A 23,013-nucleotide genomic window follows, 5' to 3' on the forward strand; every position below is an offset into this window, starting at 1 on the left:
TTCAGAGAAACACTGAATATCTCATCTTCCCACCAACTTCCTGGTTGGGGTCGCGGCGGCCATGTTGGGGAGGTCAGATCAGACATTTCTGTTGATGGTCTCAGTCTCCAACCCATGGGATTCTTGAATGTTTCCAAGCTGGCTGGGCTTCCCTTGCAGCTGCTGAGCCAATCCACACGTTCCCTCCTACAATCACTCCAGGGCTCTGTCTTCTGGAGCTGAACCTTGTGGTAGAGTCTGTCTGGGAGAATAGCTCTCTGAGGAGATACCAGGCAAACTATGATCCCCAATTGAAGGTACCATGAGGGATTAGTATACACCTGCCTGAACAGGGTCAGGGGAACCCACCCCTGGGGGGCGTTGTGCACCAGCGAGTACCAGGTGCCTGCACCACCCAGGTAACCCGGCCGGGTTCAGCCCAAAGTGGCTACATAGTGCCACCCACAAGGTAAAAGTTGGAGGTCCATTTGAGCAATAAGGATTGAGCAGGAAGGATCCGGACAAATCAGACTTTGGCAGTGGACTATGTGAACTTGAGGAATAAATGTGTGTATTTCATAAAACAATAATTATGGGTACCACCAGGGACGGATTACAGATCGGGCCAGCGGGGCCGCTGCCCAGGGGCCCTTGGGGTGCAGGGGGCCCGTGGGGCCCCTAGCCCAAAACAATTTGCAACGCTTATCAACAATGTATTTTCGTTTGTCTATTTTAGAGGGCCTACATTCTTTGATCCTCTGCCTACAAGGGCCCCTGACACTATAGGGAGGGCGTTTGGCTGCCAAGGGCCCTTGAATTGTGGTGGTGCTGGTGGTGGGGGGGGGGCCCTCGCGAACGTTTTGCCCAGGGGCCCACACAACCCATAATCCGTCCCTGGGTACCACTGTACCATAAGGCTCCCTTTCGCCACTTAACACATTAATAACAAAAATTAACAAACAAACATAACACTGTTATGACTTGCTTATAACTGTCAATTAATGATTTACAAAGTGATACAACCTAATACTCTGATTATAAACCCCTTATAAGGGCAGTTTTATTGTAAAGTGGCACCGCACTATGAGACAACAATGCTAATGCTAAATGTTAGCTTCTCTCCCCAACATTCTAACATTAAAAAAAAGACAAAGTATTAAAACGTATTGTTTAAAAAGGACATGTTTTCCAATACAGGAAAACGTAGTCTTTCATTAGTAGGACTAAACACATGCAGTAACTGACTTCGAAAAGTAACTTGGATAAGACCCTGAAAGTAAGTAAGACATTATCCTCAATCTTATTAATTTATACATAATCAAAAGTGACATGTTTGTTCATCAAGACGGTGTTTACACTTCAGTGCGTTTCACTTGCTAGCTGTTCGGAAATGTATTTCACTGCAGGTACCTGATAAATATGCAAATGAAATGTAGTATATATTTAAAACAAAAAAAAGAAAAGAAATTTATGTTACAATTACAGAGTAACAGAGAAAAAAACAAAGAAATCATACCAGACAATAAGCTACTCATTTCATTTTATCCATTGTGCTGAGTTCAGTTAAGAAACAGACTTCCTGTACATGTTTTTGTTGCAAATGGGAATATTGTTCAGTTTATTTCGGCACTAAAACAAACCCAAAGGACGGCCCTCTGCAGTAATGGCTTTCGGTCGTCGCTCTGAAATCCTTCTGTTACGCCACTCGTGTTCTGCTCGTTGACCTGCTGGAAACCAATACTCTTTCCAAGATGAATCCCTGTTCTCTGCTGAACGGGGACGATGTCCTCCGAATCAAGCTGCAAACTATTTTTTTTCTCAATAGCACGAGGAGGGGGCAGACGAAAGGGCCAGGTGTGACTAGATGTGTACCGAACCACAAAGGGGAAACAAAACCAACTAGCCGCAGGCAGTAATGAAGACGACTCCAGAGGAGCCCGGGGTCCTGTGGGACACTGATCTTCTCCATTCCTCTCTGATGGCCTCCTGTCATCCATCGTCTTTGCTCAAAGCGGGAATGTCCCGGTGCATGTAGATTCATGTGCCCCTAGTTTGTCCGAAGCTGGTAATCTGCCAAATATAACAATGAACTGATTGTTTATCTTATCAATAGCATCCTAAATGCAATTTGTCATAAGAAAGAAGATAATCACAGTACAATTAAAGCTACAATTCAAGGTTGATAATGGGTAAAACTGTGCATCTGTGTGAGCTTTAGTACCGTATGGAAATTCTGCTGATAAGTGGACAGTACTGTCCCACAAAATATAGCATATAGTCATTGAGTTGTCATACATGCAGTATTAATAGATGGTAAAAGGTTATTAACTTTCCATAACTGTGTCAAACTATATCTCTAATGCGACAAGATTCTAAAATGCAAAATATGTAAAGAAATAGGTATTTGTTCAGGCAGTAGGGTTGGGTTATCTAATGTTGCATACATCATACTGTCCACACCTTACTACTGTTCTGTCCAACGGTATATGAGAGACTGTGATATTGTAGAGGAGGACACAACGTAATTTATAATCAAAGGTACATAGATTGCAGGGGGTGGGCTGAGGAGAATGATTCAAAACATAATTTTGGGGGGGCATGTCCCCCCCAATCCTCTCTGGTTCCTCATTCCCTGTTATTGTTATTATTATAATAGCTGTCAGTTGCTATGTACTAGATTTCCTGGCTTTCTGACAACAAACATAAATACATTCCTGTCTAAATTAGATATTGAAGGAAATTGCTACATCACATATATATTAATGCCTGTCAATCACACTGGGTAAATATCACAAAAGAAGACACATTTGCATCCGGACTGTGAAAATGAGAATAATCTAATCAACAGCTTTGAGTGGAGCTAAATCAGGCAGAAGAAGCTCACCGCCGCTCTGTGTGATGTAGCGTACCCATGGTAACGCCTGGTAACCACTCTTCTCGATGATTTTCAGGTAGCGAACCTGTCGACACGATGATGTCACAGGTGAGGGGCTGGACTCGCAGTGTCCGTCAGGGTGAAGCTAACCAGTGCCGGGTTTCAGAGTTAGTATGAGCTAAACTAGCTTTAACCATCGGTGGAGGTGTTAAACATGAGGACAGCGTGTGTAAAGTCTTTCCACCGCTGGTCCCTGAGAGAGGCCAGTTATCGCCGATTGTTGTCTAACTTCGCTATCGTCAAAAAACGTACGACGCTTTGGATAAAAGCATCTGCCAAATAAATTAAAATGTGGATCAAAAACACAATCGTTGATTCCAAATATCTAGTGATCCAACTAAACATCTGTCCACTGAAGATATCCAACTGAAGTGCTTTTAGTGATCATTCTTAGGATGAACGAGAAGGTCTGCATGGTCCTTCAGTGGCGATGGCTCTGTACAACATCATGACCCCACAGCTCGGCCAGGAGCCTCACCTGGATGCCGGACACGGTAAAGTACGGGATCTCGAAGCTGACCGTGATGGGCGGCTTCCCCTCCATTTGGTCGGCTTCCACACTGGGCAGGCCGAAGTGAGCGCGCATGTCGTGCTCCTTCCCCCCCTAGGAGCACATGGAGAGCACTCTCAGCGAGCGGCCGCGGCCAATCAGGAAGCCCCATTTCGGCATGACCAGGGGCTGGGGCTCTTCATGGCCACCCCCTGATATATGTGCGACGGATTCCGCGGAATGTTTCAGAACTTTAATGGTGTAGAGGTTACATACTTAACTAGCTATTTGCTTTGTCCCGAACAATAATACTGCAGTGTTAGCAGAGTTTGCCGTTTGGAAACGTAATGTCGACTCCTCAAACAACATTTCCTAAGCATCCTATACAAGCAGCTCTGGACTTTCGTAACACCAACTTCACTAAGTCAGGACTTACGCAAAATATATCCGCGATACATACAGTTCAGCAAAAAGGTGACATTCAGCTGTAGGTAAATTTGCACTTTACCTTTTCGTTTATTAAATATGTGTTGTTAAGTATCTATTATTACTATATTTTTTTGGTATGGGAAGTTAGATCCAACTTACGAAAAATCTGACCTACTTAAGGGTTTGCGACACTGACTAGCTACGTCAGTCGTGAACTGCCTGTATATTCATGCATTCGCAATAGGTGGCTTATATCCCTACTGGGAAGGACTTTATGTTCCACTGCACCACGTTCTTCTCGGGGAGCCACTTCGCAGTGCCTATGCTGGTCTTGAACTTCGGCGAGTCTGCGTCGCTGGGAACTGGAACCAAGATGGCTACGTTGTTAGCGGTGGACCGGGTTTTGAACTGGCTCCGGGCCTGGATAGCATGGAGGGAAGGGGGGGTCACGGCTTTGGGAGCAAGCGGGAACTTGCTGGGGAGGTGGGACGGTCCTGCACTTCAAAGGGCGAAGATCTACATGGGTACACGTCACATACATCCTGCTGATGGAGCGAAGTGCAGTGGCACGTGTGTGCATGGAGGCGTGTGCAGAGAACCAAACACACCATCCTCCATTGCCTCCTCTCTAGGAGCCCCTCAACACCAATCACAAAGGAAGAGTGGGGGGCTTGGAGACCCATGAACTCACCGTGACCTTGATATTTACACGACTGTGGGAGTACTTTTCTATTTTAGACTCAATCCAGATGAGAGGTTTCACCTGGCAGCAAAAGGGAAGAGAATTCAAAGGATCAGCCAATGAGCAACAGGCAGGTGACCCTGTGACCTCATCCCATGGACATCTGATTGGTAGATAACTTTGTCAGACTACCTGGGATGTGCTCTGAATTCAAAAAGACAGTCTTCAGCTAAAGGTGTCTATGAATGCTGGAGAATGCAGTGACTCATAAGAGAAAAAATATCAGCATGTTTCCACATTTTAGGAGTTACAGGCCGCATCAATAATAAGTCTTTTTAGCGACGATGCAGCAGACAGACTTGCTGGAACAGGAAGTGGAACAGAGAAACAGGATGTTATTAGCTGGAGGGCAGGGCAGGGGGGCAGGCACTTACCGTGGTGTTGAGCCGGTAGGACATGAGTTCGCACTCGCCGTCAGGGGGGATGAAGGAGATGGTACGGTCGTTCTCAAAGCGAGACAGGCGCACGCACTGGTGAAACTTCACATCCTCCAGTTCCACTGTCTTGCTCTTCTCTCCTCATGGAGCACAAAAATTCACACTATTAGCGTTTAGCGTAGCACTGACCGCAGACTGTAGCCACACCAGAACACTGACCGACAATATCCCCTCAGTAATTACTCGATCAGTTAGTTAATTAATGTTACAACAGAAACATACAACAATTAAACAAAAAGACACAGCTACGCAGGTTTATTTATAAAACACCTTCCATGGTAATTCAAAGCCCGTTATAAGAACATGAGGTCAATTTAAAAACAAGAGGATGTGAAACTGCAAGTTAAACAGCAATGTAATGAACAGATTGTTCAGCGCAAACACGAGGCACCTGGGATCATATGGTGAAGGGGGGGGGGGGGGGGGGTATGTTCGCAGAGAGTAAAAAAACATCAGTTTAATAAATAAAACCCAGCTGCAGCTGCTAAGCCCGGCTAAATGGGTTTTGGGTCCAACCAAGCGAGTTCTGGATTTGCCACACCGATCGATCACGCTCACGTTCACGTTGACCGTCCGCCACCTCTGTCATTGAGCGGGCATCAGTGGCATTTCAATGGGTATTAAAGGGGCCCGGCGACTCTTGAAGCCAGCCGGGGGAGGGGGTCATGGGACGGAGCTTTAGAGATCAGACACCCAGCAGACAGCTATAATGTCGGCAGGGACACTCATCGCACCAGCTTTCATTTCCAGAATAAAAAGGCCAGTCAGTGACATCAGATACTGGATGGAAAGGTTAGTGTGCCTCCCCCCCCCCCCCCCCCCCCCAGCTCAGAATTTATTAATCCTGGGGCGTCCCTGAAAGCTCACCGCCCTAAAGCTAAAGGAGGAACACAATGAAGACCACAACCACAAAATTTCACAATGCTGATCTCTGAGTCTGCCTGAGTTCGGCCCCAAAATGCTGCCAACAGACTGTAAAGGGGGCTATAAGAATAGCCTTAGGACCTCTATTAGTCTATATATCAAGGCCTGTGGGATTGTCATCGGCCATTTTCTGATTCCAGCGACAGAGAAAATCGCATGAAATGAAAAACGAGGGATCTGAGGTAAGCTTTTTTGCTATGCATGTCTGTTTGTCTGGCAAGAAGCCCATTCAAACAATTCTGTGCTATATTTATATATCCGATCATTGAATACATAAATTCTGGTTTTCTGCATGCAACGCAAAGCTATGACAGACAACAGCAGAATACTGGAATGCAAATACACTCTAGCTCTTCTAAGGCCAACGATTGGCTTATCTGAAGGCCAGGGGACCAACAGAGCACGTTTTTAAAGCATGTATAGGCAAGTAACACTTTGATTTGAAAACATTTCATTTTTTGGGCAAACTTTTGCCAGGAAGGTGAAAATGATCGAGGCTGCTAGAACGCAAGATGCTGCGGTCAATTAGATATTGATAAAGTTAGAGATAACTGGACACTCTAATTGCGATAAGGCAGATATGCGCGGGTTTTTAATACACGATGTTCATTCTGAATGCTGCCTTTGTGGTTAGCATGGGAGGGGCGTCCTTTAACCTGCCTGCTGAGATCTAGGGGTTTACCTTAACCTGACAGCCACCGCCTGCGGAAAAGATTAAGCACAAACCCCAGTCAGAGGCCCCTCTAATCCAGCAGGAGGGGCAGAACGGATGCCTAAATGTGGGGAGGGGGAGTGGGGAGGGGGGTGGCTGCGGTGTCGCGGGCACCCCCACTTACTGCCGGTGATCTCAAAGAGCACTTTGTCGTTGAGGCCCAGCCGCAGCTCCGGCATACCAGAAAGAACCACCTTTAGTTTGATGGTGCCGACGATCTCGCTGCGCAGGACGCTGCCGTTTGCACTCACCTAGGACACACGGGGGGGGGAGACCGACCGAGAGAGGATCAAAATAAATTAATAAATACGAAGGGATGGGGGGGGCAGTGCAGGAGAAGGCGACGCCCCAACACGGAAACTGAAGAGGAAAAAGGGGGGGGTCGCTGTTTATCAGGGGGCTGCTTTAAATACACCTTAAAACGGGATGTTAAAGCCCACAGCCAGCAAGACAATGAGTAGCGGGCAGGGCGATGCCTGCTGCGGTCCGTTTGCCGTGACATGCGCGATGCCCATAAAATGCAAGGCATTCTTAACGTACATCCCATACGTGAACTCTGAGGATTTGCCCTGAAGATTTTTCAAGCTATTGACCATTTGCACAGCATCCACAGACGCGCCGTCTACCTCCACAATCCCTGTGTGTTATTTTATTGTAGTGCGTACTTTTGCGTATTTGCACTACTGGATGCCTACATTTCCTTCGGGGTCAATAAAGTAAGAATGTATGCATGTATGTATCTATCTCTCGATCTATCTACCTATCCACGGTGCAAGAGGACACAGGAAAAAGCCTGATATGAGTCTTAATGTCACATCCATAATGCTCGGATTGCCAATAAGAAAATAAACAATTTTCTTAAAATGCCACGGCATTCGCAAATGTGGCTTAAATATGTACAAATTTCTCTCACTGCATGACAGGAACTGCTCTGTCTCCACAGCGATGCCATGATAATCGAATGGGGCTGATTGGTTATGAGTTGGGTGTTAATGGGAAGCCCCAGACCATTGTTCTATGGAAGGAAATTCTGCAGCCATTTCCTAATGATGAATTCATGGAAGTATGGGAGCAGCTTCTGAAGGCTCTTCAGACTTGAAAGAAAACAGCAGAACTTACAGCCTACCACAGCTACCGAAAAAAGGAAAACAATTAAATTCACATCAAGACTACGAGGTGATTATAATACTAAATCTAACTGTAAAATCTGAGGACATTTAATACAACGTTAAATGCAAGAACACACAAGTATTTCCGTATTTAACACAAGCTTAATTAACATGAGAATGTAATCTGATCTGAATGTAATCTTGCTTCACCAGAGCAAAGAATCACTTTTCATAGGTTTCGTTTGGATAAATCCTCTTACCAGAAGGTTGACCGACTCAATGACATCCATAAAGACCTCATTCTTCCGGTACTTGATGCCCTCTGACCTCCAAGAGACCGCGTTGGTGACGGTTGCTGGGGGCCGGGGGGCACCGACCTCCAGTTTGTGTCCTTTCTGTGTGATATATCTGCAAAGACATGGATGACGAATTGTTGAAAAATTAAAAACGTAGAGTAAAATTGACCTTCTTCCTTGCCTGGCAATTTTATCCCCATTTTTGTCATTGTGAGATTATGCAATCACGCTTATGCAGTCTCTGTAAACACTTCCATAGAATGTGTTTGCTGCGTTGCTGATGCTCCGTTGCTATGGCGTTCACACAGCCCATCTCCCATGGGTCCTCTTTCACAGCCCTGTTGGGTGTGCAGGGAAGCTTCACACACACATGATCTCTGTTCCTCCTACTAACCACACTGGTGGCCATGCAACAAAACCACTTTGTTTATCAGATTCCAGGCAGAATCACGGCCGGCCGCGAATCCTGTCGGGGTCCTCGATGGTCACACGTCCCTCCTCGTCAGCCTCCCTCCTGGCGGCTCCCTGCTTTTGAGGCGAGATCACTGGTGGCAGGGCTTGAGAGTTAATCAATCCCCTGATGGGCGTCTCGAGGACAATCAAAGGCCTCGTTTGCGAAAGACTCCAGCCAGCACACCTCAGCGACCTTCTTCATAACAGGCCTTTTGCCGTATCGTCCCATGAGAGCAAGGCCCCACCATGCAGCAGAATAACTGCGCAGGAAATCAGCTCCGCCATAATCCATGTAGGACGTGACATCAGAGTACCTTACTAAGCAAATGAGAAAACAATATGTCCAAAAACAAAAAAAAAAAATTGCCACAAGAGAGTTAGCTGGTTTCAGCTCCTATGGCCCTTTTTATTACATCATAAACAAACATGCACCAAGGGGGGTGGGGGTGGAGGGAACCAGTGACTCTACAGTTCAGTGCGGCATTTATGACGAATCCCATCTGAAAATCTAATGTTAGCAGGAGAACTGAGAGGAAAGTCAATGGTTAGGAGGAAGACACTGATTGCTGGACCTGAATCCCCAAGGCTGTCAGCTCATGGATAGAACAAGCTGTCCTGTACATAAGAACCTACCTGTAAACAAGAAACAAGCTCACACACTTGCCTGATTTTACATATTATTTATATACCCATATGAATATTACATATATCATGTCAGAGACGGAGTGTTCTTATCCTAAGAAGAAAAAGCAAAATCGATTTTGAACAAATACGGCAAAGCAGTGCTACCGGCAGGAGAACAGAGTGTAGAATTTCCATATTAAGTGGTCCACTCACTTGTACGGACCGGGCATACCAGAACTTAGGACACTTACTCCTGGAGGATCTTGCTATCTGTGGTCTGCGGGAAGCCAAAGTCCATGACCTCATCCAACAGCTCGTACACGGTCACGAAATTGTCCCGGATGCTCTCCTCTTCCAGCTCCTTGAAGTATTCCCGGAATACCTTTACCGTTGACGGAGCAACAAGAAGAGAACCACTTAACCGACAGGCACTTTCACCATAGAAATGGGAATGTCTGTCGTGCATGTTAGGCTTTCAGCTACCTCCACTATCTTGTAGAGGAAGGAATACACAAGGGCAGCGTTGGAATTCTTCTTGGTCATGGCCACCACTGACGGCTGATGGTTAAAGATCAGCAGAAACCTCTTTGTGGCATTTTGCACGTCGCTACGGTTACAGTAAATACTTGTGCCAGAAATCTGGACGTCTTCCTGAAAGGTTCTACTGGAGCCTGCGAGGAAGGAAGGGAGCCAGGGAAAGGATACAGTAAAGGTTGCTATGCTTAATCCACAGAAAATGAGCTGCTCCATGGGCCGCCACTGGAGAGGCGTCCGCCTCCTCCTCCCTCTTCATCAGGATGGGCATGAAGTGGTCGATCTCACCCATGTCCAGCATGCCCATGTAGTTCCGGCATATCAACACCTAGAAGCATGATACCATAAATGGGTTATTTGTTGCCTTTGTGAACCAGACCCAGCCGTCTTTTGGTTCCTCTTGACGACGGGGAATTTCCGCAAACACTCGCAGGACGGGTCTAAGCCGCCCGGTCGCCGCCGAGAAACTTAATTATCAGCCACAGCGAGAAAATCCCGAACTTCCTTCTACAGGCAAGGTCAGCAGACGTGCCGATAACTAAGGTGTACACTGCTAAAACAAGATAAATAACCGTAAAACATCTACAAACATCTAACCACTTGTCCTAGTCAGGGTCACAGGGAGATCTGGAACCTCTCCAAGATGGGTGGCACGTTGAGGCTTTTGATACAGTAAATGTGTAAAAGGTCGCCATGTATGACTGTTACAGAGGTGGTAGCATTTCTTGCCTTATGGACAGGTCATGTCTGGACGAGCTGACCTGTACACTTTTAAAAAATGACGACTTCCTCGGAATAGCGTTGCCGGGGTTATTCACAACGGGATGAAAGACAGCCCACATCGTTCTCGTTTTAGCTCGATCTCTCTGCCGCCTCATCTGTCGGCGAAGGGACTGCAAAGTGCTCCTGCTGCTTATGGGATGGCAAAGGCCCCACTTATCTCGCTGACCTCCTTTCCTTTCCAACCTCCACACGTCCTTCAAGATCCGGACAATGTTTCTGGAACCAAATGATGCACTACGGATGACTGTAGCTCTACTGCTATTACCTCCTCAGTTATGGAACAGTCTTCCTCTTTGCAGGCAAACTGCATCCCCGGATTAATAATAATAATAAATTTTACTTGTATTGCACTTTATATTCTAGCAATCTCAAAGTGCTACAAAGTAAAAGAGTGGTGTAATAAAAATACTATAAAATAAAAAAATACTAGACTATATTGTAAAATACTTAACGAAATGTCTTTCTAAAAAGATAACTAAATAATTAAAATAAGAATTAATTATAAGAATAATTAAAAACAAAACAACCCTTCATGTTTTTTGGTAATGAGAAGTGCTACAGAAATCAAATGAAATATTATTAATACCTGAGCCACATGTTACCATCACCAGGCAGCAAAAGACACAGATTTTTGCCTAAAAAATGCACAATGTTGACTTTAACGGCTTGCTGGATTTAATGTTGCTCGGCAGAATGCTGGAAAAACTGGTCCAGTGTAATTATGGTTCATCTGCTGAGAAGACCAGTGCTCTGCTGCCATGTCCTGTATGCCCCCCCCCCCCCCCCCCATAGATAAAGTCTCATGGAAAAGTCCATCAGCGAAACGCAACATGCAACCTCATTATCAGAATGTAATGTCTAATAGCACGAAACAAACAGCACATTTCGTTTGAAGGTCATTTACGCCGCTCAAATTCAGCTGTTCACTGCGCGCATTCCACGCACGACAACTGTTTAACGAGGGGAAAAAATTACATATTCGAACAAAACTTACTGTCACAGATACACCAGCCAAAGGTTGTGAAGTTCAAAAATACACCAGGGAACATGACGCCAAACTCAGATTCACACCGTAAACCACTCCACCAGCATCCCACATGGGAAAGCCTGATAACACAGGTAATTATCTCGAGTTTCCAGTCATAAACAACTCAGAACACAATAAGCTAATTATGAAATCTTTATATAATAGGCATATTCAGATGCTTTAAATTATATAATGAAGCAAAAACATGGTTTGCACTTTTATATTTACAAATGATACGATACATAACACACAAGCCTCAAATATTAGCATAATAAGTTATTTATAATGCAGCTATTTTGTAATATCAAATTATTTTCCTCTTGATACAGTATAATTTTGCTCAGAATGTCATCCACAATTTATCTATTTAGCAGATGCTTTTACAGAAATTGACGTTAGTCAGACAGCAGGGTCAGTCTGGAGCAATTGGCCGTTAAGGACCCTGCTGAGGGAAGCCAACATTTAAATCAGAACGGGGGTTTTGAACCAGTAACCTTCCGACCCTGCAGAACCATACACCAGAAAGACAGAGGCATACGAATGTCCCACAGTTATCCCTAACTTAAATAAATCATACACTTTTCAGCCACGATAATCAATGCTAAAATTTTATATATAAGTAAACCCTAGTTCAATGTGAACGGACTTTTTCACTCCATTTAGTTTTTAAAGCAACCCACAGAAGGTTGATTCAGTGCACGCGATGCACCATCACTTTAATGGAGACGCGTTATCCTAAGGTTCAGATACCGGATTGTTGCAGAGACTTTCGCCGCCCTTATCTGACCCCGTGTTTGAGTGTGTTTAATCCATTAGATTGACAACCTTAAGCTGCTTGGTCTTTCATGTCTATTCGTTCGGATCGCTCAAATAAGAACTTGACTCCTAATTCCAGCTTTGATCTGTCCTTCAACTCTTCCTTTTTTACTGGTGTGTGTGTGTGTGTATATATATATATATATATATATATATATATATATATATATATATATATATATATATATATATATATATATATATATATATATATTAAACTTAAGGGTTCTATCTGAAATAGTGGGTCAACTGTCTTGTTCCTGAAATACATGCCGTGACAAGATCGTGATGCAATTTTCCATCACGCCCATTGCATTTAACGGGGATTGATGCGGCCCTACAAAGCAGGAACTCGATCCCGTGGCCCACAGCTGACCGCTTAACCCCCGGGGGAGGTGCACCTATCCCTGAGTCCAGTATTTACTACAGTCGTGCATGCGTTCCATTCAAGAGGGCAGAACTGCGGAAGGTTTTCTGGTCCAGGAGTATTTTGAAATATATAGCACATATTCATTAAAACAGCTACGACTGGCTGGGAATCACATATGCGATAGTTCAGATGATCGAAAGATTCCTGCATCCGAACGGATGCACGTCCATGCCGTATTTATGGGATTCAGCAGTTCTTCTTTTTATACAGTATGTATAAGAAAAGCATGATGGCGACGTGGCCGCCACCGTTTGCGTAAGTAGCTCCAGTAAACTTGCAGGACGAGTTTCAGACTCGGAGCAGGTGGGCTGCACGTCTTCGGTTTTCGTGCATGTAAAAAAAAACCCTTTGTCCGAGCAGCGATGCGATCACGCCAAAATTTCAATTCTGGACACATGCACAGATGTCACCAATTACAACTGCTCATCGGTCCCTTTTTGTCACAAGCCCCGACCATATAGTGTTAGGGTTTCCCTTATGTCAGTGAGTTCGATATACAAACACTTCATTCACTGCGGCAGGGCAGTAACGGTAGATAAGTCATTACATTCCGGTTTAAAGATTAATGGCTCGCTGCCATTACAGGCACCATCGAGTAAATAAGGAAACGCGTGTAAAACGCCAGAAATCGCTCCGTATTGTTCATATATCTGACAATAAATGGGTTGCAAACCCACCAGGATTCTGCACGGGGTTAGGATCCAAAGCCGGTGCTGCTAATTTATCCGGACCGCTACCTGTTGATGTGAGAAACCCACCAGGCGACACCCGTAAAATGCAAACTTTTTATTCCTCTTACCTTCCCCTTCAAGTCCAGGATAAATATCGCGGACGCCGACATCCCTGCCCACCATACAAGGGAGACAAGTGGGCACCGACTCCGGCCGATATCGTCGTGCTATTTATTTATTATGTATTGTTATTATTATGTTTTATTGATCTGTAACCTCCCGATTACATGGGCGCAGCCTGGCCAGGATGATCCGTTCCTTCTTCCGGGTCCTGAGGCGAAGCAGACCTGCCGAGCGGCTTTCATGAGCCTCCATGTGGAGTCGGACCTCAGCCTGCGCTGAGGCGAGACACGCCGTTTATCCCCAAGCCTGGCCGACAGATCCCGGCTTACTATAACGCATGGGCGTGTAAAATGTCACCCCGAGCCTATGCAGGAGAACGCGTACGACCTTCGGGCACCCCGCACTATAAGCAATGCCGCTGGGATGAGGTGAGCCGCGCAAAGTCGTTCTGCACCGGGCTGCAGCGCGTCAGTTCCATATTAAATCAAAACGAAATGTTCACGCGATATTTAGACGTTTCCAATTTTGAAATATATTTAATGCACAGCTTTTGCATCGAAGCAATACATTTTTTAACATTAAATAAATCAGCAACACTAGAAAATGGTATATCGTTGATTCAAATGGAAATAATAAATAATAATAATAATAATAATACGCAGTTTATATGGTTAAATTTAATTATATTGACACTAGATGCGTCAGTTCAACTGGAATGTGTAAAAAATGCCCTGGGGAGGCAAGAAATTGGCTTGCTGAAGAAACCAAACTAAATTATATCTAGATTTGCATTTTAATGTATAAAGAAGTACAGCAGTCAGGCAGACTTGTCACTTCGCTTTCTTTTCACTATACAGACGTACAGGTGATGAGAAAAAAACGGCTCATGAAAAAAATCAATTTTAACGTTGATGTGACAGAATTATAATTACAAAAGCATCTGCAAAGGGATACAACAGCTATAAAAGAGGTCTGAAAATGAGCATTGAACTGGAGGGCCTTTGGTCACGGGAGAAAGGGAAGCGGACGGCAATGCATTTCACTGAATATTTGCTAAACACCACGCAGAACAGTACAGTCGGAGAAACTGAAAACTGAATCAGCTCCTTTATGACCTAGTCTCAGCAAAAACTGCACTTTACGACCTTCGCGAAGCTTGATGGCAGGACTTGTGCTTTGAAACAGCGTTTACCTAATGCTGATGCACGAACATACGTAAGCTCATGTGAAACAGATGAGTCACCCTCATACGCACATCTGGACAGCTTTGTGTTTGGCAGAGACTAAAGTGTGAAATCGCTCGCTCATCATTTGGGGTTATATTAATTATCAGACTCTGTGATTAACTATTATTCATCTTAATTGTGTGTGTGTGCAGGGTCACCGCAACCTTCCGGTTTCTCTGTTGTTCTCTTTATCCTAGTTTATAGTTTGACAGCCTTCAGTCTGACTGTGGTTTAGACTAACTGGGGTCTCTAGGACTGAGACAGACACCTGACAGCCGGCTCAGTACCAACCTACAAGGTCGCTTGTATCTGTAAACGGATTCGCATGCGCAGGCTCTGATCAGATGGACTCCTGGAGATTTCAGAACCTTCTTTTCATTAAAGCATCGTGTATCAAGAATATTTAAGAACAGGGTCACCCCCCCCCCCCCCCCCCCCCCAGGGGGATAAAAGAGTTTACCTGGCGGGATCCTGAGTCTCATCTCTTTGCTTTCTCTCTTACTTCGCTACTTTGTCTCTTGAGCTTCTCAATAAACTATCCATAGACTATTGACCGATACAAGATCACCAATTTTGGTCACCCAACCGGTGTGAGACTTTCAATTCTAGACAAGTCCACTCAATCATTTACATCTATGTACGGCTTTTATTACCTTGTAAATAGTCTGTAGGGTTTGTAAACTACCTCAAGGCCTTTGATGTAGGTAATTTTAAGTTTATAATGGAATAATATAGATTTGCTGTAAGATTTCTTGCTTGACCGTGAGAGCCTGAGTCTCATGCCGGATGTGTGAGACCTGGCAAAATCCTGTGACTGGAAATGCATTTTGCAAACATTCCTCAGGAAACATTTCACAAAGAAGATCTATTAATAAGCATTTCAACCAGGGGTATCAGAAGCATTTTCAATGTGGGGGGTGGGGGACACTGGCATAAAACTAATATTTTATGTTAAATGTGGGGGGCGTCCAAACGAATAATTATAAGAGGGGGACACGTCCCCCCTCAGATTTAATGGTGGCGACGCCCATGATTTCAACACAACAAATTTGATTACTCACCTTAAAATGAGTCAGTGAAGAGCTTCTGAAAAGCGAATCCGTTCCGATGAATAAGGGCTGCAGTGCTGGTGACTCACACTAGTCTATCAGAAATGCAAGCGACTGATAGTGAAAGAAAATCCAATGCAGGCAGTGCACAATCAAAAGGTATCGCTCGGAAAATTACGGAGTTTATCGCACTAATGATCTGTTGTACTGTTATAAATGTAGAAGATGTATACGGTTATAAAATATAGTGCTCTGGGACTGTTGTAAATTTTTTTTTATAATGTAATTAACTTATTTTTTTAAATTTATTTGGGTGGAGTGTCCATTTAATTTTGTTTAAGCAGAACTTCCCATACAATCAGCATCGGTATCAGTTTTTGAAATAAGCGACTATTGGTATCGGCCAGAAATTCCCTTATCGCTGCTGGGCAATCCTATCACTATTGACTACTACCGTCGATTCTCTCATAAAAGGATGCTTTCGACCCACAGCGTCGGCTGGTGTGGGCAGCTGTCTCACTCGAGGCCTTAGGTCTTACGATTGTTCTGTATGGTCATATAACAGCTAAGGATTATGAGGCAGCTTTAAAGGACCATCTGCACCATGTGCTGTAAACAGTCTTCTGTCATAATGTTTCCTTGTTCTAAGATGATAATGCCCCCAGTCAGAAAGCTAAACAAATACTAAAGTGGATTCATGAACACCAGGGAGTCAAACACCTTCCATTACCTCCCCAGTCACGAGTGTTGGGCATTTCAGGTCCAGAAGCCACAAATCCAGACCAGGATTTTGTTTCTACCAACCAGGTGAGTCCTCTGTGACTGTGACTGTTTATACTGAACTGGCTGGTAGAAACAAAATCTTGGTCTGGATTTGTGGCTTCTGGATCTGAAACGGCCAACACTGTCAATCACCATATCAGAATATCAAACCACCTTTATGGGGAGTCGTGGATAGTAACTTAATCCCTCAAAGAACTGCAGGACTAGTATGACACCATTCCAAGTAGGAGTGAAGATTTTTTGAATGCAAAGACTGGCTATACTCTTCCTGGGTTCCTTGATAGTGATATACTACATTCTGTCCAGCCTCTGTAAGTCCAGAGATTACGGTAAGAAGGATCAAGTAGATAAACAGCACAGATAAAATCTATATTTAGTCTCCTGAATTAATTTTCTTACTTAAATTCTACCTGCCCGTGACTTTGCCTTAAATGATTAAAAATGAAATTTAGGAAGACTGAAAAAAGCAATTTTTATAAATCAGTATGGCCTGGTAGTTCTGACTTTGTACGTTACCAGTGGAGTGTGTGGACAAAATTCCTGTCATTAGAACTACAGACGCATATTATTTAAAATTGTGCATATCATAGAATATTAAGCAGCATAGGTCACGCCTACATAAATCCATCCACGTTCGGAAACAGCTCACGGCTCCCGGCCTCACAGTTTCCTACAGCACGTAAAAACAGTGTGAATCGGCCATATTTCGAATAAATATCGCCTGAGTGAAGGGTCAGATTTCCGGAGGCACCCAGGGCTGGGACTGTATCTTCTCTTTCCTCCTCTTTGAAAGTCGTTAACCGATGGAAAAATGAACATCAGCGCTCCCGTCTTCCTCCTCCTCCTCCTCCTCAGCGGCCCTCTGAGCCCGCTCCCGCTCACAGTCCTGGATGTAGTTGTCCTCGATGAAGCCGTCATCGTCCATCTCCTCGCAGGCGCCGCCGTGTCGTCCCAGATCCGCCGCGTCATACCCGGAGAGGCTCATCTCCTGGCCCACGGGGACTCCCTGACTTACCGCATCCACCTCGGGTAGCAGGGTGTGCCGGTAGCTGGCCAGGTAGCGGTGGATGAGTCTGCCTTTCGCTGCCAGGCCGATGAAGACGGAGATGAAGATCGCTGATGCCACCACAGCCACTGGGAACTTCCAGCTCTTGGAAAGTCGTGATCTATTGATGTCTATGTCTGTAAGAAAAAGAGTAAAGTCCAAACACACTTTATAATGCATCACTTTTTATTATCCTTAACTCACTTATCATTCTGTAATAAAAAAAAATGATAAAACCGTAAAATATGTCTAGGTATACCGTGTTTCTGCTTTTAATTTTATAATAGATACTTTTACTTATGCATTAATTAACAATTAACTAAGTCTTAGTTACATACTGACCTCGTGTTAATTCATCATTAATTAATTGTGATACGTGTTTTATCTATTTATTTATACTAGGTTTGTTACTATGTCTGTTAATTCTCTAAACCTTTGTTGAACCACTGAAGGAACAAGTAACGAATAACACAAGTGAAATACCGATCTCATGTTTGTTCATCACTAAGGAATTGTGACGCATTTTTTATCTCTAGTACCAAATATATTTGTTCATGATTTGTTCATAATTTGTACTTCGGTATTAACACTTATTACTAAGTATTTGTGCCCCGTTAAGTAAAGTGTTACTAGTGATTAGCGTTGCAGTTAATGAAAAAGCTATAAAATATCTTACAATAGCTATTTCTTCTCTTTCTTCTGGGAATTTCAGTTTTGTCCTGAAATTTATTGCGAATGAGATTGAAGGTGTTTACGTGATTTTATTTAATTCTATAAAGCTGAAAACGGAGTCGTCTGATTGCTGTTTAAGTCCGCCATGTGATTCAAAGTCGTATGAAAAGCTGACACATACCTTGCGATCGATTTGTTGGCGCTGTGTCTGTAGGCCGTGACCCGTTTATTATGTTTTCCAGTAGATTGCTTTTGAGTTCGTTGTTTCCTGAGAGCTCCTACAGGGATAACGTTGTCAGATATTTTAGAGAGTTGAGTAGGGAGTCTTGCAATTGTTTCTTTGAAGCATTGTTTAGAATTTTGGTTAAACCTATAACGCTCCAGAATCTGTTTCGTTCATCTGGCTTCTGATAAGGTGTAGTACTTGTGGGAGTTACTGGGTGTCTAGGCCGCCTTTCTCCAGCAGGGGGAGGTAGTTCCTCGATAAATTCAGCATTACTAATCAGAAAAACTTTTGTGGACCCTTCAGCAAACTCCGGGTTGTTCTGAGAGGAGTCTAGCATATTTACGTTGTCCCACATCTAGTTTGGGAGAATTGAGAAGCTATTATTGCTGCAGTTGAAGGACATCCTTTAAAATGAAAGTCCATCTTTAAAATGAGTCCAAATACAGCAGCTCGCAGAAAAAGTCATTTCAAGTACCTTTGACTAAAGGCACGATTAGTATTTCCAGCAATGCATCTGCAATATAAAATCTAATTTACATCACTGTAATTACTGCAGTTCCTTAACAACCTGCAAAATAGTGCATTTACATCTCCTTGAATAGTGAGTAGTGGGATATCAAAGGAATTAAAATGGAAACGAAACAACTGCAAACACTTTCAGCTGAAAAACTGTACAAGTGTCACTTTAAATTGGGAATAAACTTAGTTCACTCAGAATAAACTGGATTTGTGTCATGAAAACAGGAAATGCTTCCAAACAGGATATGCCTGCTGTAACTATTATTTCTGCATTGAAATTCACAAAAAAAAATTTTTTTTAAAAGTAAGTATCTATCCTACCTCACTGGTGCTGACAGTGCAGATGGCAACAGAGATGTGATGCATGTCGCAGATCATCAAGAAGCACAGAACAATACTGGGGGTAACACCTGGAATCCCCATTCCCTCCTGATAGCTATAAAATGAACCAATACAGCAGAACGTCACTAACAGATGCTGAAGCAAGATGCATTAAACCTGGAAATGCTCTCAGCTTGCAACTACACAATATGACAATGGGTTGGGATTGCTTTTAATTGTGTCATCTATTTTTGAGTGTGGAGAATCATCTCAATTCTTCAAAGCACCTTCAACAGAACCCACATATGATATAGGTCTGCTAAAGTTGGAAACAGGTAAACCAGTGCAAATTGCTCCATCCATCCATCCATCCATCCATCCATCTTCTAACCAGATATCAGCAAGGCTGGGTTGGAGCCTGGATCCCATCCCGGGCGGAAGTGGGAAATCCCATGTTGTTTCTCGCAGTGCTGCTCCTTTGTCTGACATAAGGAGTGACAACTGGGGTTGCAAGACATCGCCTCCCAGCCCCATAATTAAACCTTGGATCAACATTTCCCAAGGGAACTCATGTCAGGGACATTGTCATAGTCATTGGGTGATACTCCCACCTCAGACCTCCATGAATGCAGGTTTGATTCCTGACCCTGGCTCTGGATGTGCAGTTAGGAGAAACGTTGACTCTGACTGCGTCTGGGAGTGTACCCTGTGGCAGACAGGCATCCCAACTATGGCTTCCCCTGCCTTACGCCCTGTGCTTCCTGGGGCCAGGCTCCAGAAATGGCTGTCATGGACGATGACTGGATGGATGATAGGCTGATAAGCGTTGAATTATCTTGGGATGAATCACACCAGTTATCTTTCCAGGTTCGGGGAGTCGTCCTTCCTCTCACAATTGGGTCGATATCTATAATTCCATGAAAATCTCAACAAAAACCCTATTCACCTAGGAAGCCTTCAACCTTGACACAATGTCAAACGGCAGCCCTTCTCTGTAACGCATAAACAAACACGAGGTTCATGAATCATTCACGGAAGGTTAGTCAAAGAGTCGTTTTTCATGGTCGCAGTAGCAGTGCTGTCTTTCACGGCCACATGCAGCACAGCTATAAAACAAGTACTACTCTGCAATTTTGCAGGTAAATTCCACACTAAATCCAGAAAGCATTTGTTTACAAAGAGCCTAACAGCAATAGTTAATATATCCAGAAATGCAAAGGTCCTTATATTATGTTATTATCATTGTAGTGTGTGCATTTTGAGGGAACATCACATCAAGCTGGCTCTGTTTTTGCACTAGGACACGGGGAGTGCATATTTCATGCTTGACGGCTTCCCAATTCCCACTTTCTTGGGAGCGTGCCACCGCGGGCCTCTTCCCCTCAGCTCTGCCTCCCACTGAATTGTGCATTGTTACCTATAAACACCCTGTTTTTATCTCTTCCTGTTCTCGTACAACAACACGCCGAGATGTGCGAGGAGCGGCCGGTTCCCTGACTCTCCCAGGGCCCTCGGCGAGACGCCATTAACACCGTTAGCACCAGTGACAGAGATACGTTCCCCGGGTTCTCTTAACTCTGCGGAAGTCCCACGGAAAATACCACCCGCGTGACACCGCCGGTGACCCACTGCATAGAGCTGAACCACGCTCACTCTCTGCAGTGCCCTACTTGCCATTTCCCAGTTTTTCGCGTAGACTGGGATGACCTGCTTTCCCGAAGTACCTTGTTTTCCTGACAATAAGAAAAAAGGTTTTAATCTAAACACTAGAGACACCCATAAATACTGAGAAGACATATAAGATTTTTGTTTTTTTGCTAAGAAACGCAATATTTTTTGTAGAAAATCATGGGGCCTCAAATTACTGTCTGGATATTTCATCACGACTGCCAAGCTTACAGCTTAGTTAATCTAGAGATGATAGAAACATCGTGCATCAAAGTGGCATAAAAGGAGTCTGTCTCCGACAAAGTCCTGGCAAGAAAAATCCAAAAAGTGCCTTGTGGGGAATCACATCCCATCACAGAAGTGGTCCAGCTTCGACTCAAACTCACAATCATAGCTCCAAAACTACAATATACTGACTCTTTCAAGGGTCACGTCCATATTCTTATAATCTCATTAATTTACTCAGAACCTTGATCACGTTAGGGTTAAATCTTTACTCTTCTGTGTTCCGTAACAAATGTGTTAAAGTGGTTAATATTAAATGGAACATTTTAGAATATGGCTCACAGGGCTAAGCTGAAAGGATACTACAGCAATAACTCAAAAAAACGTGGTTTACTTTTTCACGTTGAACATTAAGAACAGCAAACAGTAAATTTAGCGGCAACACATTGTTTCGATCTTGAATGTTCCTGTCATTCCAGAAGCACCAAATCATGAGAAAAACCAGCGGAAAAAGCTGGTCGCCATACGCTCTTACTCTCTATGTTTACTATATGAACTATTACCAAACAGATATAAACAGAGAAAGGTGACAGAATAGTCATTCATACCTGACACTAGGTCCGCCTGTCCTTGCAACCCCTTGATCTTTTTGTGGCGACTATTAAGGGATATATTATTGTGTTTTAAAATTAAGGTTTCGGGTTCAAAGGTTGGAAGTTGTTTAAGGCTAAACTATCTCTGTTGCAGGAAGTTAATGAGTTACTATATAACCAAATAAAGCAGCCCTTGTTGTTTGATTTTTAACCCATCGCACACGCATTCCAGTCTGATGATATGGCAAGCTATAAGACATGCAAGTCTGATCGGGAGAAAACTCTTACATATATGACTATTTTAAACCATGATAAACCTGAAACAAGGTATAACAGCACCTGGAAAGTTAATGTGGGGGGGGGGTCATTCGAATATTTATGGATTACAAACCGTTCAACCTGCTCACTGCTACCAGAAATTCACTGCCGACTTCCAGAAACCTTTCGACACCTGTTTTAATACCTGTTTGCTTGCCGGCAAAATCTAAATGTTTTTCAGTTTTCCTACAAAGTGTAAAAGTAACCTGAAGGAGTGATGTCAAGAAAAACAACTGCAGAATGTTAGTACTCATGGGAGTTCTACTTACATAAAAATGATCTGAGAGTAGAAGGAAAAATGATTGGTTCAGAGAGATAACCAATCTGACTGTAAATTGATTGTAAAAAATTAGAGGAGGTTGGACCGAAACATCCGATTGGTTGGTCCCGTCTCTTCTACTCGCTTGGACCCACCTCCTCTACAATCAGATTGGCTATCTCTCTGAACCAGTCATTTTTCCTTCTGCACTCAGAACATTTTTGTGTGAGTAAAACTCCCACGTTTTCCCGCATACATTGGCAGGGATGCTACTGAGAAGGGCGTGACCTTTAAGCTTTAGAGAGTCACCCTTACTTACTCACATCTGGCTGCAGCAGACGGTTGCACAGGACCCCTGAGGTTTAGGGCCCCCCTATTGGACAAAAATAGTCATTACACTAGATATTACTTAAGTAAGGTCCTTATTTAGGAGCTGCTGAAGCACCATGTTCTTCTCATTAGCTAAGTATCTCCCTTCTGACTCTACTCGCTAGCTATTTATTTAGCTTTTGAAGTATCTGATTGGGAGGTGGGGGCCCCAAAAGTGGCTTTTTTGAGTGGGGTCCCAAAAAAAACAGCAAACCTGCTTCTGGTC

At 43.8% G+C, this 23,013-nt stretch overlaps 2 protein-coding genes across 3 annotated transcripts; both read right to left on the reverse strand.

Annotated features, from left to right (window-relative positions):
• Positions 1-1,006: 1,006 nt before the first annotated feature.
• On the reverse strand, positions 1,007-13,867 carry ap1m3 (adaptor related protein complex 1 subunit mu 3). Of its 2 annotated transcripts, none has more exons than XM_048976090.1 (12): positions 13,520-13,867; positions 9,836-9,992; positions 9,614-9,681; positions 9,382-9,512; positions 8,018-8,165; positions 6,773-6,899; positions 4,950-5,089; positions 4,525-4,596; positions 4,095-4,253; positions 3,393-3,518; positions 2,864-2,939; positions 1,007-2,049 (listed from the first exon to the last, which is right to left on the reverse strand). In XM_048976090.1, the coding sequence occupies exons 1-12, from the start codon at positions 13,559-13,561 to the stop codon at positions 2,027-2,029; spliced, it is 1,269 nt and encodes a 422-aa protein (XP_048832047.1). In that variant the 5' UTR covers positions 13,562-13,867; the 3' UTR covers positions 1,007-2,026. The 2 variants fall into 2 exon arrangements, with proteins under 2 accessions (XP_048832047.1, XP_048832046.1); XM_048976089.1 differs by having other exon boundaries at positions 4,950-5,092; positions 13,520-13,859.
• A 421-nt stretch (positions 13,868-14,288) lies between these two features.
• On the reverse strand, positions 14,289-21,993 carry c15h1orf210 (chromosome 15 C1orf210 homolog). The gene is made up of 4 exons (XM_048976099.1): positions 21,857-21,993; positions 19,356-19,470; positions 18,471-18,567; positions 14,289-17,754 (listed from the first exon to the last, which is right to left on the reverse strand). Exons 2-4 carry the CDS (start codon positions 19,455-19,457, stop codon positions 17,369-17,371), a joined length of 585 nt encoding a protein of 194 aa, XP_048832056.1. The 5' UTR covers positions 19,458-19,470; positions 21,857-21,993; the 3' UTR covers positions 14,289-17,368.
• Between the last annotated feature and the right edge of the window lie 1,020 nt (positions 21,994-23,013).

Source organism: Brienomyrus brachyistius, chromosome 15 (assembly GCF_023856365.1).
Source record: "Brienomyrus brachyistius isolate T26 chromosome 15, BBRACH_0.4, whole genome shotgun sequence".
NCBI lineage: Eukaryota > Metazoa > Chordata > Actinopteri > Osteoglossiformes > Mormyridae > Brienomyrus > Brienomyrus brachyistius.